This window comes from Ambystoma mexicanum, chromosome 9, assembly GCF_040938575.1.
Source record: "Ambystoma mexicanum isolate Mex_15411 chromosome 9, UKY_AmexF1_1, whole genome shotgun sequence".
In the NCBI taxonomy this organism is placed as follows: domain Eukaryota; kingdom Metazoa; phylum Chordata; class Amphibia; order Caudata; family Ambystomatidae; genus Ambystoma; species Ambystoma mexicanum.
The window spans coordinates 921,460,328-921,482,402 of NC_090931.1; the positions used below are offsets into that span (position 1 = coordinate 921,460,328).

Here is a 22,075-nt window from a genome sequence, read left to right on the forward strand (position 1 = left end):
TAGATCTGCTTTCCTTCAGGTCATTTCTCACCCAGCTAACAAGTTTATTTTTGCTCTGTGTTGTTTAGATCTCATAATACCTCCCTCCTTCACTAAAAAGTTGAGGAAAATGGACAGCGTTAAAGGGTCTTTCATTCATCTTGAGTGCATAGTGGCCGGCTCTCACCCTATCAGTATAAAGTGGCAAAAGGATGGCCAAGAAATAATGGCAAGCGAAAAGCACAAGTATTCTTTTCATGAAAACATTGCCTTTCTGGAAATTAATCAATTGGAAGCTTCAGACAGCGGATCCTACATATGTGCAGCAACGAATAAAGCAGGGAGCTCCCAGTGCAGTGGATACCTGACAGTCAAAGGTTTGCACTTCTGTCTTTGCTCTGCTGCCGAAGTAAGTCTGCCCTCTTGGTTTCCATTGAATATAAAATGTCTGACCCTCTCTTTTTTCCTTATTGTAGAACCCCCATACTTCCTTGAGGAGCCCTTGTCTCAGGATGCCATACCTGGCTCTAGAGTGCAGTTTAAAGCCCTAATGAATGGAACCACCCCAATGGTGATAAAATGGTTTAAGGATACTAAAGAGCTTCTTTCGGGAGCAACTCGATCTGTGTGGAAGGATGAGTCGTCGAGTATTTTAGAGCTTCTCTCAGCAAAGGTGGCAGATTCAGGATTCTACACATGTTACGTCAGCAATGATGTTGGCGTAGCAGCGTGCAAATTGACCCTCTTTGTAAAAGGTGGGCATGTCATCATACCACTGTTGTTGTTTACATTTTCAAAACAACGTTTTCCGGTCAATGCTCAAATGACCAATGTTGCCTTTTTTTTCATTTAGAACCCCCTCGATTTGTTAAGAAGCCTAATCCTGTAATGTTGCTGAAAAGGGGAGAACCCACCTATTTTGAATGTCAAATAGCAGGCACCGCCCCGATTAAGACATCATGGTATATGGATGGTAATGAGATTACGGCTGGTGGGAAGTATGCAATGTCTTTCGTTGACGACTGTGCCACCCTTGAGATTGCCAGTTCAGATATCGGCGACAGTGGCATTTATGTCTGTGAAGCGTCAAACGATGCAGGCAGTGAGAGCTGTAGCATTGACGTTCAAGTGAAAGGTTAGTGTCTAGTGCATTACTCCAAGAAGACATGATGGGCTGGGGTTTGTTCCTGAAATATCATAGTAAGACACATTTTCCCCCTGTCATTTCTAGACCCTCCCATCTTCAAGAGGGAGCTCCAGCCAGCAGAAGTAGTTAAATTTAATGATGTGACACTGGATTGCGAGGTGACGGGCACAGCGCCATTTGAAGTAGCTTGGCTTAAGAATAATAAGGAGATTCGAAGTAGCAAAAAGTATGCCATGACCCAGAAGGGCTCCGCGTTCACCATCAGCATCCTGCAGTGTGATGCGGCGGATGTTGGGGAATACTTGTGCATCGTTTCAAATGCTGCGGGCAGCTGCTCCTGCACCACAACTGTCCGCTTGAAAGGTTAGTTAGCACACAAGTAAATCACCATGCACAGTTCACTTCATTGTGAACCTATTTCATGCAAGATGATTACCTCTGCAGAGCTCACCAACTGAAACAATCTTTTCTCTTTTCCATAACATCACTAACACACAGAGCCACCATCCTTCGTAAAGAAGATAGAAAATGTCTCCACCGTTCTGGAAAGCTCAGCAGTCTTTCAGTGTACAGTGGCCGGCTCTTCTCCTATCTCTGTGTCTTGGATAAAGGACGGCAGAGTGGTTGATGAGGGCGATAACATGAGCCTGGCCTTTGAAAACAATGTTGCAACACTCACCATATCAACTGTTGCAAGGAGCCACACTGGGAGATATACTTGTCAGGCTATGAACGATGCAGGCACCGAGAAGTGTTTTGCTTCCCTTCAAGTACAAGGTTCGTGAGTCACGTTACGTGAACCTTACTTTGCAGCATTGTTCATTATGACATGATCTTCCATTTTCTTAACTGTTCTGGTGTAATAGTTGTAAACTTACTGTCGCTCTGATCTTTACTCCAGAACCTGCTGAAATCATAGACAAGGCCAAGTCAGTCGATGTGACTGAGAGGGACCCGGTGACCTTGGAGTGCACTGTGGCTGGGACGCCAGAGCTTCAAGTGAAATGGTTCAAAGATGGCAGACAACTCATGCCAAGCAGATATTACACAATTAGTTTTGAAGACAATGTGGCCAGCTTCAGGATCCAGTCAGTAATGAAGGAAGATGGTGGGGAATACACTTTTAAGGTGGAAAATGACTTTGGGAGCAGCAGCTGCAAAGCTCTGTTAACAGTTCTAGGTTTGTATTTTTCTTAGCCTCGTTTTATATAGTCAAACACCTGTATTTGTTTTAGTAAAAAAATAAAAAATAAAAGCAGTAACACATATCTTTTACTACTTTGTTGAGCAGACCAGGCTATCCCCCCTTCATTTACGAAAAAGATAACGAGAATGGACAAAGTTCTGGGATCCTCTGCTCATATGGAATGCAAAGTGGCTGGCTCAATGCCCATTAGTGCCCAATGGTACAAGGATGGAAGTCAGATATCCGACGGAGCAAAATACAGGCTCCTGTGCCACGAAAACACGGTATCACTGATGGTTTCTTATTTGGAACTGGCCGACACTGCAAGCTACACCTGCAAAGTCACAAATATAGCAGGAAGTGATGAATGCAGTGCCACACTAACTGTGAAAGGTTTGCACATCTTTATACTTTTACAACTTCTTGCTAACATACTTTTGTAAGCGTAATCCTTTGCAATAATCATCGATAGCTGCATATGATTAACATGTTCCTCCCTCTGAAGCTGAAGCAGATGTTAAGTGTCCTTGCTGTTTACCTTTTCTCTACCTCTTTAGTTGTATGCTTTAATTATGTTGCATCCTCTTGCCTTCTGCAAATTCTTCAGCCATTCAGAAGCAACAGCTTTAATGCAAGGGTTTTTCTTAACTACCGCAGAACCGCCAAGCTTCATAGAAAAGCTTGAAAGCCAAAGCGCTATACCGGATTCTTTGGTGGACTTCAAAGCTCAACTAAAAGGAACGCCGCCCTTCACTGTGAAATGGTTCAAAGAAGACGTGGAACTTTCGCCTGGAGCAAAATGTTTTTTTGGCGTAGACGGATCAATCGCTTTCTTAAATTTGTACACAGTAGAAGTTGCAAAGGCTGGATTGTATACTTGCCAAGTTACCAATGATGTTGGTAGCGACTCTTGTTCGGCAATGTTGCTCATAACAGGTGCGAGAATCTTATTTTATCTTCTTTAGAGTTTTTTGTTTCCATTTAAAGGATTGGCTTTGAATTTTTTCACCTTCGCGCGCGTGAGTTTGTGTGTGGGTATGTGTGGGTGTCCGTCCAAACTGTATGCGTCTTTGTTTTGAAGATTTGCTGTTCTTCTAACCATTTTTTCCCTTTTCTTGACACTCTTGGGCTTGCAACATAATTCCTAATACTTACATACCTATCGTCTTCTTTTCCACCCTCCTCTTCTTTGTTCTCTTGGTTTCACAGAACCTCCCAAATTTGTTAAGAAGTTAGAGTCATTCAAAATAGTGAAACAAGGCGCGCCGGCTCGATTTGATTGTAAAATAAGTGGCTCTCCGGAAATCAGCGTTGCTTGGTACAAGAATGACAACGTGATCAAAGCCAGTGAGAAGTACTTGATGTCGTTTGTTGATTCAGTGGCTGTACTGGAGATGAATGCCCTGAGCATTGAAGACAGCGGAGATTATACATGCGAAGCCCATAATGATGCTGGCACTGCAAGTTCCAGCATTAAGGTTACAGTGAAAGGTCAGCTTCTAATCAACTTGTTTCTTTATTGTAAACGTTAACAAATGTTTAACAGGGCAAACCATTTTCCAAATGTCTTCCCACAATCCTCCACCCTAAACTATCATCACAGTTAAGCTGGTTCCACCTCTTGTGTCCTCACTGCCAAGCATATAGATACCACAAAACTATCAAATCCATGAATCTTGTTATGTAGATGGTATTTAATTCATAGTCATTCCAAATGTCAATAATGTATGGGTGCGTCCTCAGGACACAACATGGAGGGTGTTGTTGACTCCAGTACCAGAGTTTTGGGCAGGTCCTTGTTGCTCCAGTCCTAGAGCTTGGTGGATGCACCCGCTTTCAGTATGTAAACACACACACATTTGTCACACAATGTGTATAACATATTAAAAGCCATACCATTTTTTTATTTCTTATTTGATCAAACCAAGGAATTAAAATAACCCCATTCAGGATAAAAATGCAGCCACATAGTTCACACTGCTCTAGGCCACTCTGTTGATGTAATATATCCCTACCATGCAGCAACTCAATCTGTTTTCAAAATAACACGTTAGAAGCTGTTTGAGCTCTTCTGATCAACCATTACAAGGACCCTTCTGGGGAATGAGGGGGAGGGGCGGCCAAAGGTCACTACAGTTATTAGACTATGTGTTTCTGTCCTCAAATTCAAATCTTCATTTCATTTATTTTTGCTCAAACCTTTTTCTTTATAGAACCACCAGTCTTCAGACAGACACCGAGTCCAGCACAGATACTCAAAGGGGTGGATGTTAGTCTTGAGTGTGAACTTTCAGGAACTCCACCGTTCGAAGTCACCTGGTACAAAGACAGGAGGCAAATTCGAAGTAGCAAAAAATATAAAGTTACTACTAAAAATACACTTGCAAGTGTTCACATTCTTAATGTGGAAGCATCGGATATTGGTGAATACCACTGTAAGGCAGCCAATGATGTGGGAAGTGACACCTGTATCTGTACCATAAAGTTGAAAGGCAAGTATAAGTGTGACAAACCTTAGGGAAGTCTTAACAAATGGGTTATGCAGTGTTTCTTTCTTAAAAGAGCTTCGCATTCTTACTGGCTTTGCAAATTTCTTTGTTCAGAACCGCCTCGATTTGTGAAGAAAGTAGACAGCGTCACGGTTACTGCTGGCGAATCCGTTGAATTGCAGGCCACTATCGAAGGCTCACAGCCCATTTCTGTTATATGGCTGAAAGGCAAAGAAGACATTATCAGAGAAAGTGAAAACATCAGGATTTCCCATGTGGGGGCAATTACTACTCTACAGATTGGAAAAGCAAAGCCAGAAGACGCTGGGAAATATATATGTCAAATTACAAATGATGCAGGAACGAGAGAATGCATAACAACAGTGACCGTCTTAGGTAATGCTGGATTGGTAGTTTTGTATTGCTTTCTTCTTAGGTTCTCTTATGCACTGCCCACCTGTAACATGGTGGTATATTGCTCCCTGTAACAGCCACGTGATGTTCAGATGTTTCCAACCTTTATTTCTTTTTAGAACCGGCGACGATTCTAGAAAAACCTGAACATATCAATGTTACTGCTGGAGACACATGTAGCCTGGAATGCATGGTGGCCGGCACACCAGAACTCTCAGCTAGCTGGTTTAAGGATGGGAAAGAGCTTACCAGCAGCCAAAAGTATAAAATAAGTTTTGTCAACAAAGTGGCTACCATGAAAATTGTGTCGGCCGGCCATGACGACAGCGGAGAGTATACCTTTGTGGTACAAAACAATGTCGGAAAGAGCAGTTGCACTGCAACAGTCGATGTTCTGGGTTAGTTGGGAATGTTCATTCTGTTTTATACCATGTAATCATTCAATGCACCTGACTTCATCTTGTAAACTTTGCTGTATTGCATTTTCTTGTACAGATCGAATCATTCCCCCTTCCTTCACGAAAAAACTAAAAGAAACGAATGGCGTGTTAGGCTCCTCTGTCCAGATGGAGTGTAAAATATCTGGCTCTCCACCTCTTTCCATATCTTGGTTTCAAGATGGCCACCCGATTTCAAGTGGCACTAAATATGAACTCACTAGCACGGACAACATCTGTATGCTGAAAATCAACACACTGGAGCCATATGATGTGGGCAACTACAAGTGCAAAGCAACTAACGTAGCCGGCGCCGATGAATGCAGTGCTGCCCTGACTGTCCAAGGTCAGTACATCGTTAGGGAGGCCCCAGAAATAGGCTGTGCAACATCTTTCTTCACAGGCAGCTTATATTGCTCACTGTCCATTGTTGCTGTAGGCTGGGAGACCTTTCAATTGTCTACCAAACAATTATCAACATGGCACAGTACATTATCTCCCAAGACCACACAGTTGCCTTCTTCAGAAGTACACCTCCTGGTGGGGAACTTTGTGATATTTTGTGGATAATGCACTATTTAGTCTTTATACTTACGTTGCTCAGCAAATATAAGACTTCACTAGTTGAAACATGCCAAGGCCTTTGTTGGATTCAGATAGACATCTTTTTAGAATATTGGTTGCACTGGTGTCTGTCTTCCCCTCTTTAGATCTGCTTGGGTAAAGTGTGTATGCACATGCTCTCTTCTTTGTCTTGTGTGCGTTTAGAGCCACCATCTTTTGTGAAGACACCCGATCCTGCAGATGCGCTACCTGGCATGGATATCACCTTTACAAGCATCATAAGAGGGACACCTCCCTTCAAAGTGAATTGGTTTAGAGGAAGCACTGAGCTGCTACCAGGCGAGACATGCAACATCCTACTAAAAGATGCATTTGCCATTCTGGAGTTGTACAATGTAGATCCGTCCCAAAGTGGTGATTACACATGCATGGTGGCCAATGAGGCCGGCAAGGATTCTTGCACGACACGCCTCTTTGTGAAAGGTTTGTCTACTTGGTTATTTTTAATCCTATAGTTCATGATATGCCTTATTCATCTTTCTAGCCAATGTTCTCACTACTGTACTTTCTTATTGCTTATCAGAGCCGGCAGCATTTGTGAAAAAACTGAATGACTGCAGCATGGAGACCGGGTCCTCCATAGTTCTTGAATGTACCTACACAGGTACAGCTCCAATTTCAGTTGTGTGGGAGAAGGATGGCGTGGAAATGCGCCAGACAGAAAAATGTACTATCACCACAACCGAAAAGTCTTGCATTCTGGAAGTGTTGGGTAGCACAAAGGAGGATGATGGAGAATACACTTGCAGGGTGGTGAACGAGGCCGGAACGGATTCCTGCCAAGCTCTTGTGTCGATACTAGGTGTGTGGTCTTGGCGTGTCTCACTAGCTCTTGATTCTTATAGTCATCGTCCATGTAAAGTGTGATCTTCCTTCTTGCTGATTCTTATTCTTTACACTCTAGAACCGCCTTACTTTGTCACCAATCTGGAACCTACCGAAGTCACTGTTGGAGATTCTATATCTTTGCAATGCCAAATCGGAGGCACGCCAGAGATTAAAGTATCTTGGTACAAGGGGGATACAAAACTACGATCCACTCCTGGCTATAAAGTGTACTTTGCAAACAATGTGGCCACCCTTATGTTCAGCAGAGTGGATAAAAACGACAGTGGAGAGTACACATGCAAGGCTGAAAACAGTGTGGGTGCTGCCTCGTCTCAAGGCCTTCTCAACGTGCAAGGTGAATTTCTGCACTCTTCGCTTTCCAAAGCTCTTTACCTTAGTGGCCTTGGTCTTCTTAATTCAATGCTACTGGAATGAATCAGTAATTGAACTATTCTTTTCTTACAGATCGTCAGCTCCCACCTTCCTTTTCTAGAAAATTAAAAGATATTCAAGAAACCATTGGGTTACCTGTTAAGTTTGAGTGCCGCATTAATGGCTCAGAGCCCATTGATGTCTCTTGGTATAAAGACGGTGCTCTAGTAGAAGATGGCTATGATTTAGAGACCTCCTTCGTTGATAATGTAGCCACGCTACAGATCTCGGCGACAGAAAAAGGTCATGCTGGCCTGTACTCTTGCACAGCTTCCAACCACCTTGGAACTTCTTCCTCAAGTGCCAAGCTCATGCTGACAGGTTCGTCCATTTCTGGGTTCCTCTTTTATAACAAACTGTGATACTGAAGTTAGAAAAGGCAGACTATTTTATATGCCAATGCAATCATTGAATTGGCATTTCAAGCCAGATGTTTCTCCTCTCTCCCTCTCGTTGCATGTATATATGCACACATGTTTGCATTTGTGTAGGTGCATAATGTATACATCACCAGTGTGTGCACATTGATTGCTCTTGATAAAGAGCAGTAGGAATATTTAAATTGGCCCTTTTCTGCGAGGATATCATGCTACCACGACCGCACACAGGAAGCTATTATAAGTGTGTGAGGTAGCATTCATATGTTATTGTGATCCTGCAATAGAGTCCCAGTGTAATAACTCCACAGTCTAAAATCACATTCTTATGCCCAGTCCACATTGTTGCCTTCAAGGAAGTATGACTCTTTTATTCGTGGAATTGTTCACTTCCCCCATCACGTTGACATCATTAATTTAATCTTCCAAACTTTTCAAATCGACTCATGTATGCAAGGGCAAAAGCAGCACGATGGCAAAAATTGCCCTATTGCAAAAATAATAGTATGTGACTGCATTTTTGCACCAGGGCACCAGACGAGTGCAAACACTGCCTGGTGAAAGAATGTAATGGAAGAATGTTCGTTGCACTAGGACAATGTTCGCCCTAGTACTAATTGCACTTGTGCCTCTGCACATTTTCTGTCACACTGTCCTAGGAGTGTTAAATGGGTAATTCCATCCCAAAACATGTGTATAGAAAATATCAAATTTGACCACAAATAACAAACAAAGACCCTTAGAATGCAGTCCTTTAAGACATAGCAAGAGCCCTGCACTGACGCAGAGTTCACTTCAGTGGTCACCAGTGGAGTTCTTATACAGGGGTGAAGGAAAACAGCATAGAGATATGTTTACCATGTTCACATCTGAGGGTATAGGTAGCACAACCCACGAGTACATGGGCCCTCTCATCACCAGCACTGAGAATAAAGCCCCTCCCACGCCAGCATGATAGCTTGCGCTTCAGAGAGCACAAACGCCTAATACACCTTTTCTCCAGGCCCGGTCACTTTCTTATTTTGAATCTTTTCAAATGTTTTCTTATTGAATGACTGTTTCTTCTCCTGCACAATGTACTTATTCTAGCTTTTGTCTTTTCAATATATAACTCTTTAAGGTTTTGAATACGTCACGATGCGCCTTACCCAAACTTTTGCCATCTTATGGACTCTGTTCTTGTATGCCTGCACTCGCATGAGTGATTTCAAGTGCGCGGTGAACTTAAAACATGTGTTATGTTATGCTCTGATGCCCATCCCTAACATTTTACATGTGTGACCTATAGGGTGCAAATAATAGTACAGTAGATTACAGCAATCACAATTGACTGAAGTATTATATTGTTCATTTTCAATTTCCAGAACCCAAGACGCCTCCATTCTTTGATAAAAAACTTGTGCCTGTAGGCGCAGCTCTTGGAGAAAGCGCTGACTTTGAGTGTCACGTGATTGGAACGCAACCAATTCAAGTTTCCTGGGTGAAAGATAACAAAGAAATCAGAAGTGGTGGAAACTATACAATCACCTTCTTAGGAAATACAGCCCATTTGAAAATATTTAAAGTAGGCAAAGCAGATTCAGGGCAGTACACATGTCACGCGAGCAACGATGTTGGAAAAACCTCTTGTTCTGCTCAACTCATTGCAAAAGGTATTGATGTTTTGTAGGTCTCTTCCAGCCTTGTGGTTGTAAAACATTGCTTCGATTGAGTGGACATGACTCAGTGGGTGTGTTTTATATCTTTACACTCATGCTCTTCATAGGGTAAATCTTATGTCACAAAATTGATTGAAAGAGGCATTTTGCTGCATATGTGCTGTTCCATTGTCCTCTTTCTATGTCTTTATTATTTTAGTTTTGCAGAGGATATTACATGTTTTCTTTGTTATTCTTCACTGTTCTTGTCGTACAAGTTGCAGATTGGTAACCAATAGATAGATACAACCAGTGTGTTTTTTAGTAATGTCTTCTCGGCAGCGGATCAAGGAGGACCATTCTTACTTCCATTAAAAGCTATACATATTGATCTTAAACTAGATACTAAGAGATAGTTTCATGAATTAGCTTCCAGATTATCCTTTTCATGACACCTTCACTCCCATGTTTCCTCACTCGAGATAGCCTGGCACTGTTCTGATTTCTTTTCTTTGGTTTTATAGAACCTCCAAAGTTTGTTAAGAAGTTCGAATCAACAAAGGTGGTGAAGCAGGGAGACTCCGTTCAGCTTGAATGCAAAATAAGCGGATCGCCTGAGATAAAAGTGGTGTGGTACAGAAATGAGATTGAAATCCACGCCAGTGAGAAGTACAGTATATCGTTCTTGGATTTGGTGGCCGTGCTTGAAATCACCGATGCTGCTGTTGAGGACGGCGGGGATTACACGTGTGAAGCACACAACGATGCTGGGAGCACGAGCTGCAGCGCTGTCATCACAGTAAAAGGTTAAGCGCCTATCTTCCCCTTTCTCTTGCATTCTTCTCTCTAATTAAGCTCGGTGTAGCCTTTCGCTTACTCCACTTTGCTTCCGTAAACTCCAGCTACTCGAAATGTTATTAAGTTTCTCTGCATAATGTTGTCTCACATTGTTTAGGGAAATCTTTAAATGTGATTGATTAAGTTATTGAACCCATTTATATGTTTGAAGGTTTCAACTTGCACGGTTCTTGAGCTTATTATATATATATTTGCAGTGTCCATTTCTCCTGGACAGGCCGCTCAAATTCCACACCTTAGAACCCCTTAGAGCGTGCCATAGATTTATATTGGTTCCGCATCCTTGGTCTACCATGATAGAGATCCCCACCAAATATGGTGTGGTAACCACCCACTCATGAGTGAATGTAATGGGGCATAACTTGTGAGTGTGTAGTTTCAGTGAGACAGGTAGATTCTACCCTTCAATGGAAAATGTTGGGAAAAAACTTCACATGACCTAAATAGTTTACTGCTTGTCGTTGTGGCCCATTAGTCGTGTTAAAGAAATGAGGGGGCACCCACAATCTTTTTCTTCTTCGCTCTTCTTTGACATGCAATAGCCTTGGAACGGCACAAGAAACATTTTTGGAGTTTTTCTTTCCCTTTAAGGCAGTATTGGGTATCCTGCAGCCCTTCAGATGTTTTGACCTACAACTCCCATTAGCCGTCGCCAGCAGTCAATGGCGAGAGATCATAGGAATCAAAAACCAAAACATCTGGAGGGCCACAGGATACCCACCATCGCATTAGGGGGTTGGTTCACTCTGAATAGCAGGCATAGGTGAAGGCCAGGGGCTTTCATTACATCTGTGTTTATTGGGAAGGTCCTTAAATAACCTGCCTTTGTAATATAGTTGCCTCCTTTGTAGAGTCCACCAGAGAATGATTCTCCTTTCTGCTCTGAAACACATTTGACATGAATAAGTGCAAGGACAGGGCATCTTCCATAAAAGCACATGCATGTCCACGCCCTCATGTCAGCGCATCTGCTGTCTATTCTAGAGATAGGAAGCATGGGGCGGGCGGGGTTCGAAAAGTACACACATTTCCTATTATTTTTTAATACAATAAGGAAGTAAAGGATCCATGCTGTAATTATTGTACATTTTGGATAATAAAAAGGGACCTTTACACTGGGAAGTGGACGTAGCTTAGTTATCCTCACCCAGTGGGTGTAAAGCACACATTATGAATATATTTTCAGCATTAAATCCTTGGCCCAATGACGGCTCTGAAAATGACATGAGGGATTCCCTATTAGATGTGTCCAATCAAGCATTTCTCCTCCGTGATGGGCAGATGTGGCTCAGTAATGGATTGACCCCCCCCAGGCAGAATTGACACCTGTATGGTTCATGTTGGATGATAAATCACGGGTAGCCATGGGTTGTGGCGTGCTAATGCCATTGCGGAGTTTGGTGATATGATAATAAACCATAACGCTTAAGGTGGAGTAGTTTGCAAACGCTTTGCAAACTCTGAAATGGCATTATTCAACCATAATAAGGATGACAACCATTATGTGAGGTGCATTTCATAACGAATGTTGACTGCATATAGAGGACAACCAATGTTTGTGCTTATATGCTGTTAGGTCCATGCATGCAATTTTTACTAATGTGAAGGCAGAATGCAAAAATGAGGAGTAAACCAAAGCCAAGTCGCCTTTACTCTTCAGTATTATGCTCTGTTTAAAAAAGAAAAAGAATAAACAACAAGAATACACTTAGCAGGCAGTTTTTAGTAATGGATTCCTATGGTATCCACCTGCTCTTTACAGCTGCTAATTTTGGGGAGGAGATTCCACAGAACTCTATTTTTTTTTTTACACCTGCATGGAAATCTCATGCAGGCTTAAAAGGAAGTGCACAAAGAAGGTGTAGGAGGAAAGCACGGCGCAGAGGTTCATTTTGCTGCGTGCCTAGTCTCCAATTAATGGGCTGGAGCAGGAATGGGAGGCGTAAAAGCATTACCCCTTGCTTTAACGGCTACATTTACCACCCCAGCCATTTTGGTTTATGCTGTATATGAAAACGATGCACACAAACACACATACAAATATAGCAGAATTATATTTGTCTTTCTGAGGGAGTATGCAGTTTCCGTGTTCTCTTGGTCCAGTATAATTAAACAAAAACATTTGTGTTTTTTGTAGAACCCCCTGTGTTTAGCAGGAAGCCCACCCCCGTAGAGGTGCTTAAAGGAGTTGACGTTAGCTTTGAATGTGAACTTTTGGGAACACCGCCATTTGAAGTTGCCTGGTATAAGGACAGGAGGCAAATTCGAAGCAGTAAGAAGTTCAAAGTCACTTCCAAAGACTCCCTAGCGAGCGTTCACATCCTCAACATTGAATCGTCTGACATCGGTGAATACCAGTGTAAGGCAGTTAATGAAGTGGGAAGTGACAATTGTGTTTGCACCATCAAATTTAAAGGTTCGTATACGCTCCTACTTGTAGTGAGGTTAACCCTTTTTTTGTGTGTCCGATTCTTATACGCCCCTCTTCAGAGAATTTGAAAACTTACTTTAGTTATGTACTTCCCTCAATAGAACCACCAAGGTTTGTGAAGAAGCTCAGTGACGTGACGTCTCTTGTTGGGGAGCCCGCTGAGCTGCAGGCGACAGTGGAGGGCTCGCAACCCATTTCTACATTGTGGCTGAAAGACAAAGGAGACATTGTCCGAGAGAGTGACAATATCAGAATATCTTATGTGGGAAATGTCGCCACTCTTCAGATTGGAAACTCTGAACCGTCTAATGCTGGGAAATACATCTGCCAAGTCAAAAATGATTCTGGCATGCGCGAATGTGCAGCCATCTTATCAGTTCTAGGTTGGTAACCAATAAACATATTGGGATCTTGTATTATGTTTAGAAATCTTGTTATGTGCTTCACATATGATGGGTGTGTAGTAGGGGGCCAAAATGAGGCAGCCTTCGTTTCCAGTGCTAAATATGGCTGCCATTTGCATCTCGTTACAGAACCTGCCAGGATCGTAGAGAGGCCTGAACCAACCAGGGTTACTGCGACAGATACTTGCTCCTTGGAGTGCTCCGTGGCTGGATCCCCTGAACTCATTGCCAAGTGGTTCAAGAATGGACAGGAGCTGACCACTAGCCACAAGCACACAGTTACTTTCATCAACAAAGTTTCAATCCTAAAAATACACTCAGCAGAAAAGAGAGACAGCGGGGAATATACCTTTGAGGTCAAAAACAACGTGGGCAAGAGCAGCTGCACTGTCTCTGTGGAAGTCTTAGGTGTGTTGGGTTACTTTGAACAACTTTCAAAATCGTTTATTCTACATTGCAATTCTTTAACAGCATGTATCATTTGCTTTCACAGATCGAGTTATTCCTCCATCTTTTACGCGTAAACTAAAAGAAACTAATGGCATTTTGGGGTCCTCCATTCGTTTGGAATGCAAAGTGTCTGGCTCCCCACCAATTTCTGTTGCGTGGTATCAAAACGGAAACCAAATCACAAGCGGGGACAAATATGAACTGTCCTTTGTAGATAATAATTGCACTCTGACCGTGTACGCACTCAGTTCTTCAGACAGCGGAAATTACACCTGCGAGGCTACAAATGTAGCTGGAGCTGATGAGTGTAGTGCAATCCTGGCTGTGCAAGGTCAGTACATTGTAGTCAAGCAAGTCAAAAGTGGTGAACTTATAAAACATTCTGTCTCTTTTCACTGTCAGATCCTCTTGTTAATCTGAAATGTATCTGTTCTTTTCTTATTATCTTTTTGTGCATGTGCTCAGAACCTCCAAGTTTTGTGAAGAAGCCAGATCCTTTAGAAGTGTTGCCCGGCAGCAATGTGACCTTCACAAGTGTCATTAGAGGAACCCCACCTTTCAAAGTTAACTGGTTCCGAGGAAGTAGCGAACTTCTGCCGGGAAGCACGTGCAACATTTCTTTGAAAAATTCCTTTGCGGCATTGGAGTTGTATAACGTAGAGTCCTTCCAAAGTGGAGATTACACCTGCCTTGTAACAAACGATGCTGGCAAAGATTCGTGCACAACGCACCTTTTTGTGCAAGGTTCGTCTTGACAGCTAGATTTGTTCACATTATAGAGTCAGCCCGTGTGGGGTATCTATCGAATGCTTAGCTCTTACGACCCTGTTTTCCCTCTTATTCTTTAGCACCCGCAACGTTTGTGAAAAAACTGAATGACAGCAATGTTGAGAAAGGGAAGCCCCTCATTCTGGAGTGCACCTACACTGGTACGCCATCCATTAGAGTCACCTGGAAAAAGAATGGCGTGGAGATCTCGCAGTCCGAGAAGTGCAGTATAACAACCACAGACAAATCTTGCATACTCGAGATCTTTAGCAGCACGAGGGATGACGGGGGAGAGTATGCATGCCAGGTGGAGAATGGCGCTGGCCAAGACACATGCCACGCCTTTGTGTCATTATTAGGTGTGTTACTCTCTTACTTTGCTCACCAGTCTTTATCTAATGGCCATGTCAGAGATTGTTTGTACTTATTGTGACCCTTTGTGCTGCAGAGCCACCTTACTTTGTTGTCCCCCTGGAGCACGTGGAAGTCACGTCCGGAGATTCCATCTCTTTGCAATGCCAAGTGGAGGGGACACCAGAGATTAAAGTGTCTTGGTACAAGGGAGACACCAAACTGCGATCTACTCCAGCCTACAAGATGCACTTTAAGAACAACACGGCTACCCTGGTCTTCAACAAGGTGGAAAAAATTGATGTTGGTGAATACATTTGCAGAGTGGAAAACAGCGTAGGATCTGACTCATCAAAGGCTCTCTTGACTGTTCAAGGTGACCATTTTACGCTCCCAAAAAGTCATGTTAATGTTGATCTTTTGCTGATACAAACTATATTGTCATGTAGATAAGTGCAATGACCGCAACTCTTTTGTAAACTGTTTCTTCCATTCTTATTTACTTGCAGAGCGTAAAGTTGCACCTTCGTTTGCAAGGAAGGTTAAGGATATTCAGGAAACTGTTGGCTTACCTGTGACATTTGATTGTCGAGCAAATGGGTCCGAACCACTCAAAGCCTCCTGGTATAAAGATGAAGTGCTCTTACAAGATGGCCATAATGTACAAACCTCTTTCGTTGACAATGTTGCAACTCTTCAGCTTTTGCACACTGAGATGAGCCATGCTGGCCAATACTCTTGCACAGTTTCCAATCTTATAGGAACGGTCTCTTGTAGCGCCAGACTTACCTTAACAGGTGTGTTGCTAATGTCCTCTTCTTTTCAACCAAAACTGATCTTTTTAATTATTTTAAAGTACAGCTAATATGTATTTTTGTTACAAAGGTGTTATGAAAATTGCTTGGTATAAACACGTGGATCTTCCTTTCAATTTCTAGAACAAAAGACACCTCCCTTCTTTGACATAAAACCTGTACCTGTTGATGTCCCCATCGGAAACGCTGTGGACTTTGAGGGTCACGTCACTGGGACACAGCCAATTAAGATCACCTGGGCAAAGGATAACCGAGAAATCCGGCCCGGTGAAAACTATAAGATCACCTTTGTGGAGAACAGACCGCACTTAAAGATCTTGAAAGTGAGCAAGCTAGATTCCGGTCTGTACACGTGTCACGCCAGCAATGACATCGGCAAAGACTCTTGCACAGCCCAACTTGGTGTACAAGGTATTTATCAGTTGAACCGTGCTTCTGTTTCACAAGTAGCATTTCATGATTTTGATCTGGTTATTATGATAATGTTCAATCCATAAAAATGGGGGATGCAATTGTTCAAATATTCTATTGAGTGCCTTAAGCATAACACTCCACTAGGTAATTCTTTCAGTACGAAGTCTTGGCTTTCTTAAGATTTGAATGTACATATTCTTGTTCATAGATATTTTTGCTATACAAATTGAAGTTTACACCGTGCATGATCTTTGTGTAAAGGGATGCATCCTGCTGCAATACCTCTGAGCATTGCATTTGTTCAAAAAAAGGTGCTCATTTGGGCTTCTTTAAATAATGACACCCTCTTCAATAACACTGCCAAATGGTGAGCTGTTATTGGAATACATTGCCCACACACAGAGGGTTGGTGATTTCAGAACTTGCTGCCCGTGACAACAGTAAGTGGTAATGCACCAAAGTAATACTGGGCGCGCCATTTAGGTCTTAGGGAGAAACCCAGTTGTCATGCTCTATGCACCTGACCTTGATGCTAAAGTGCATTCACTCCATGCAGATGATCCCTTGTGCATGCAGGTTGAATATTTGGAGAAACCTGGATTGTATGCTGCACATGTGGATCCCCGATTTAAGCATTCTTTGGAAAAGAATATCTGTGGCCTGGAGTTTATATAGTTTAAATCTGCATTCCTACGTTTTTACCATTTTCTGTCCGGGCTCGATTTCAGGCAAACATCTCTATGAAATAGTTCAGTTGAGCTGCATTTTCTTATTGCATGCCGTGCATCTGTTCAGCTTGTTCTCTGTCTGCTGATTACCTTAGGTTTACTATGACCGGTGTGGGTAAGAACATGGGCATCACTTGATACCTGGCAAATGTGTGGGATTTCTTGTGTAATGGCTAGGCGGCCCCACTATTATCAGAAAGTAGTATGTATTTTGCAAACCAGGCACTGGTACTCTCTAAGAACAGGGTGTTTTGTGCCACAAAGAAAAACAACCCACACTTTAATATTCGACTAGTGATATTATTGTTTGGCCATTTGTTGATTTCCTCATCTTATAATATTTTCAAAGCTGTAGATTGCAGTGTTTTCCTGTCCCTCGTGGGTGTGGTTCCCATGATACCACAGCTAAAACATTTGCATACAGTCTAATGTAACCTTATTTCCAATATTGACAATGGAACTATTCTACTTTTCTTAATGCCATCAAATATTGGACATTTGTGTATGACATGCAAATTAGACATGCAAATGTAATAGTTGTAATACCATTGCAAAGGGTGGGAATTGATGGGCGGAGTCCCTAGTTTAGCTTCCGAATTGCTTGCCCATTAACAAATCATCACTAGATTTGAATGAATGTCATTCATCTGTTTATCAATGTTTTCCTCTTGGTCATAAGCTGACGTGATTGGTTTTCATGACATGCACAGCAAATCGCATATGTCCAGGTGGAATGTAGCATGGGACTCAGGTTAACAGTGTTAAAACTCTTCTATGAATGGATGTACTATGTGCTGCTATTATGCTCCTTTCTTTTGTCGAAAGTGCCATTCTGGGATATGTGCAAAGTGCCAGTACCTAAGTTCTGTTCAACACTGGATTCTTCAATTGTTTGCACTTTATCTTAGTGATACACTGTATAGCTTTCAAATGTGGAACTGTCTTTCTTATCAAACAATTCTCTTTTCTTATCGAAATTGGCTCAACACTTGCTTTACTTATTAAATGAAATCAACGCTCTGCTTGGTCTCACAGAACCTCCAAGGTTTGCAAAGAAGTTGGAAGCCTCAAGGATTGTGAAGCAGGGTGATTCTGACAGATTTGAATGCAAAATCACTGGATCCCCAGAAATCAGAGTGGTGTGGTACAAAAATGACACAGAGATCCATTCCAGCGGAAAATACAGAATGTCCTTCATCGATTCTTTGGCAGTGCTTGAATTATCAGATTTGAGCGTTGAAGACAGTGGCGACTATACCTGCGAAGCCCACAACAGTGCTGGAAAAGCAAGTTGCAGCACCTCACTCAAAGTGAAAGGTCAGAATAATTTCACAAATCTTAATTTAATGTTATATTATTCTTTCGATAAACGTCTCAATCGTCAGCTCTTACATGTGCTACCTAGAACAGGTTAAAAACATTGTTTCCCAGACAAAGCTACCCATACATTATTATTGTGACTGCAATAACTTTGCACAAACTCCAAGTGAGTCTTAAGGGCAGTGGCAGGTAGGCAAGTCACACTTTTACAATGAAAGTTGTTCGTTAGGTTTGATTCTTGCAAGGTTTTTAAAGTCACTATACATTGAATCCAAGAGCAGTGTGGTTCTTGAAGCATAACCATTTCTTTAATTGGCAAGATAAAAAGAAAAACATGCCAAACAGTTGTCCAACCGATAATTGTTGAACAGTGGTCCTCGCATGGGAGTGTTAGTGAGGAGAGGTGAACTATCTGATCTGAGAAGGATTGTTAACAGACTTTCGAGATGTTTTCAACCATGTGATTTTGTAAGGTCCCATGAATTCAAGTTCTGAGCCAGTACATACTATTAGTTCCCCACTAAGTGTTATTCCAACTTACATCAAATGATACTTTTAGAAACGTGTTCTTTTTTATGGCATGTTGCTGAAAACTTGGCGTATAAGAGGGGATATTCTATTACAACAATTGGCTGCATTTTACACACCCATTGAAAGATGGCTGTGAGCAAATGTCTTGTTACATTCCAAAATGGAAGTGTTAAGGAGCATACCATGCCCGCTTCCAGCAATCCAAAGTCAACCAAATCGTCATATAACAATTGAGACTTTTCGTAAAAGTTACGAAAGAAGCACATGTTTGGTTCCACCTCTCGGTGAGCCTCTCTCTGAGCACGTTCATGTGTTTAGGAGACGAGCTGCCTATTGTTCCTTTCTTTAGTGAGAAATAAGAAAAACATGCTGGTCTCATCTCGAATAACACTCTTGTAAAAAGACTTTCACGGGCAGAACCTAGTAAATGACTCTTATTGTGAAAATCTTATTTCTCTTATTTTATAGACTAATTAATCCAACCTCTCAAAAAGTCACTGAAAGGGCAGCAGATGGGCTTTGAATTAGACCTAGCATCAATCCAGCAATAAAAGGCATTCGCCACATTTCTCCTTGTCGCGAATAAAAAAGAACCTGAAGGGTTGTGCCTTATTCATAAATCACTTGATAATTGCAACCCGGATGATCGAGATGTACACCCTTTTGCTCTGTTACCACTAAAGAACCTAGGTCCAACTTTGCATGTATCTGGGTTGGGAAATGAAGGAGTGAACACATGTGTGTAGCCCTGTGCGGGTTCAGCAGTATTCATGTGTGGGGCTGCTAAAGCATTAGGCCACTCTGCCTGAAACGTTGAGCACTAGACATGAATATTTTTTAAGAAATTAAGATTTGACCACATAAAGTGGAAATACCTTTCGATAAAGGCACCTTCCAATTTGTATCTCACACACACATCTCGGGGTCACTACATACTCTATTCCCTACCACTCAGGGCAAAACATTGACAACATAGTCTGTTTCTTATTGAAATTGATGTTCGTAAGACTGTCCTACTATATTCTTTGGTGAAAATGGCAAAAATTCTGGTGTTTTATATCGTAGAACCGCCAATGTTCGTGAGAAACCCCGAGCCAGTGGAAACTTTGAAAGGTCTGGATGCCAGCCTTGAATGTGAGCTGCAAGGCACACCTCCATTTGCTGTGTCCTGGTTTAAAGACAGGAGAGAAATTAAAAGCAGCAAAAAATACAAGATTATCTCAGAGAACCTGTTTGCTAGCATCCACATTCTTAAAGTTGACGCTGGAGATATTGGTGAATACCAGTGCAAAGCAGCCAATGATGTGGGAAGCGACACTTGCAGTGGCGCCATTAAATTAAAAGGTTTGTATCTTGGCAGAATGACTTAATGTGCTTGGTGTCTTTTCCCTCTTATTGAGCATCTTTGAGCTGACACCGCATTTTCTCTATCAGAACCACCAAAGTTTGTCAAGAAGTTGGAGAATGTCACAACTGTTGTCGGAGAACCAGCAGAACTCCAAGCCACCGTGGAGGGCACACAGCCAATTTCTGTTCTGTGGCTCAAAGACAAAGAGGAAATCGTTCGGGAAAGTGAAAACATCAGCATCTCATATGCAGACAACATTGCAACTTTGTACTTTGCAACTGCTGAGCCCGCCAACACCGGGAAATATACTTGCCAGATCAAAAACGATGCTGGCATGCAGGAATGCTTCGCTTCTTTCTCTGTTCTAGGTTGGTAGCTGCTATATTTGGACAGCTGATGTTGCTTTGTGGTGTTAACCATTGCTTTTGCTTTCCTCAGCAGTTTCTTTCAAGTACGCTGGTCTAGCATTCTCATTGCAGGTTATGGGGACTTCATGTCTAAGAGGTGTGCCTTTCCTTCCATTTCAGAACCCGCAGAAATCGTAGAAAAGCCAGAACCCACCAGAGTTACTGCTGGCGATTCCTGTGCCTTGGAGTGCACGGTCGCCGGCACTCCAGAACTCATTGCCAAATGGTTCAAGGACGGAACAGAACTGACCAGTGATGACAAGTACAAAGTTAGCTTCTTTGGCAAAGTGGCTACGCTTAAGATATTCTCCTCTGGAAGAGCAGACAGTGGAGAATACACCTTTGAGGTGAAGAACAATGTTGGCAAGAGCAGCTGCACCGTCTCTGTCGAAGTATCAGGTCAGTTAACTTCATGTGTCTTCGATGTATTTGCCCCATAACATGACACTTTTATGCATTCGAAGATATTGTTCTTCTAAGCATTGCATTCTTGTCAAGAAACCTATTTGAATGCAAAATATTTGTATCTAGCAAACATTAGCTAGGGGTCCAGATGGTGCTTTTAACTCATCTTCCGCCCAATCATTGTGTGCATGGACATCTTGGTGCTCATTTCTCTCTCAAAACTAAAAAATGCAGGAACAAAGGTTCGACGTCATGTTATCGCAGATTTCAAATGACAAAAATCTGAGTTTGTGCTAAAATGGTGCAATGGAGGAACTTTCGAAATCCTATTGACTGCTCTATCGGGTGATAGCCACATCAGAGGTTTGGTGGCATGCCATCAGGACATCTATGGGACTTTAAATCCTCGTCCATTGTACCATGTGTGCTTCTCCATTTCACTTATTCCAATCAAAAATATGAAAGGGAAATAACACACACGTGGAATGGTTATGGAAAAGAGGCTTCTGTTCATTGTCTTGAAAGGGGAGGATATGGCACCCTTTAAAATCCATTACCTTTATTTCGGTCCATTTTACTCTGATTACCGGATTTAGCCTAGAAATAAGATTCCAATTCTGCTAAAGGTTGCAGGGAATTGTCCTATCCACATACAGGCAGTGCGCGAGATCAATCCTTTGCTGCTAAACAAGCCACTTCATTTTACTCAGATTAATACCCATTGCAGTGACTGCATTCAGGTATCCAATGGGTGCCTCATAGTATAGTTATTTGCATCTCGAGTATGTCCTCAACGAAATGATGTCAGAATGACAAAAAGCCATATGGTCAGGTAAAGTGCATTTTTAGAAAGGGAGTCTCAAGAAAAGATTGACACTATTTATAAATCCCTGTCATTGATTTCTGTACTCTGAACCCAATGAAGAGTGAGTTTTTCTCCGGGGTGGCTGCCATTCTTCCGTGCAGGTGTTTTGGAGATAATTGAATACTTCCTTCTGTTGATCGTTCTTTCCAGATATGCCCGCGCCCCCCCACTCACATCACTACTATATGAGAATGTGAATTTCTGGGCACCCATGGTTATTGGTATGGATCATTGTAAAAGCTACATCAGAAGAGGCCCCAGGGTGTTCAGGAGCACACATGATGTCTGCTCCTCATTATATTACGCCTGTTCCTAGAAAGTATATGTTGAACCATAATGGATTACAGACTTCTTAGACATTCACTGGAGCCGGAATGCTGTCTTGGGGCACTATAGACTTACTTTCCTGCAACTCTGCATGACATGTTCT

At 42.2% G+C, this 22,075-nt stretch overlaps 1 protein-coding gene across 1 annotated transcript in view; it reads left to right on the plus strand.

Moving 5' to 3' along the window:
- The window catches only part of TTN (titin), a 364,996-nt gene that overhangs the window by 108,238 nt on the left and 234,683 nt on the right, over window positions 1-22,075 (plus strand). Inside the window, exons 56-87 of the mRNA XM_069616101.1 lie at window positions 69-356; window positions 456-734; window positions 833-1,114; window positions 1,211-1,489; window positions 1,625-1,903; window positions 2,028-2,306; window positions 2,418-2,705; window positions 2,970-3,248; window positions 3,522-3,803; window positions 4,526-4,804; window positions 4,916-5,197; window positions 5,335-5,613; window positions 5,711-5,998; window positions 6,421-6,699; window positions 6,800-7,078; window positions 7,181-7,459; window positions 7,570-7,857; window positions 9,278-9,565; window positions 10,075-10,356; window positions 12,546-12,824; window positions 12,941-13,222; window positions 13,373-13,651; window positions 13,737-14,024; window positions 14,159-14,437; window positions 14,542-14,820; window positions 14,910-15,188; window positions 15,322-15,609; window positions 15,751-16,038; window positions 17,805-18,086; window positions 19,686-19,964; window positions 20,055-20,336; window positions 20,496-20,774. Coding sequence (XP_069472202.1) covers window positions 69-356; window positions 456-734; window positions 833-1,114; window positions 1,211-1,489; window positions 1,625-1,903; window positions 2,028-2,306; window positions 2,418-2,705; window positions 2,970-3,248; window positions 3,522-3,803; window positions 4,526-4,804; window positions 4,916-5,197; window positions 5,335-5,613; window positions 5,711-5,998; window positions 6,421-6,699; window positions 6,800-7,078; window positions 7,181-7,459; window positions 7,570-7,857; window positions 9,278-9,565; window positions 10,075-10,356; window positions 12,546-12,824; window positions 12,941-13,222; window positions 13,373-13,651; window positions 13,737-14,024; window positions 14,159-14,437; window positions 14,542-14,820; window positions 14,910-15,188; window positions 15,322-15,609; window positions 15,751-16,038; window positions 17,805-18,086; window positions 19,686-19,964; window positions 20,055-20,336; window positions 20,496-20,774 — 9,021 coding nt within the window. The remainder of the gene's footprint in view (window positions 1-68; window positions 357-455; window positions 735-832; window positions 1,115-1,210; window positions 1,490-1,624; window positions 1,904-2,027; window positions 2,307-2,417; window positions 2,706-2,969; window positions 3,249-3,521; window positions 3,804-4,525; window positions 4,805-4,915; window positions 5,198-5,334; window positions 5,614-5,710; window positions 5,999-6,420; window positions 6,700-6,799; window positions 7,079-7,180; window positions 7,460-7,569; window positions 7,858-9,277; window positions 9,566-10,074; window positions 10,357-12,545; window positions 12,825-12,940; window positions 13,223-13,372; window positions 13,652-13,736; window positions 14,025-14,158; window positions 14,438-14,541; window positions 14,821-14,909; window positions 15,189-15,321; window positions 15,610-15,750; window positions 16,039-17,804; window positions 18,087-19,685; window positions 19,965-20,054; window positions 20,337-20,495; window positions 20,775-22,075) is intronic.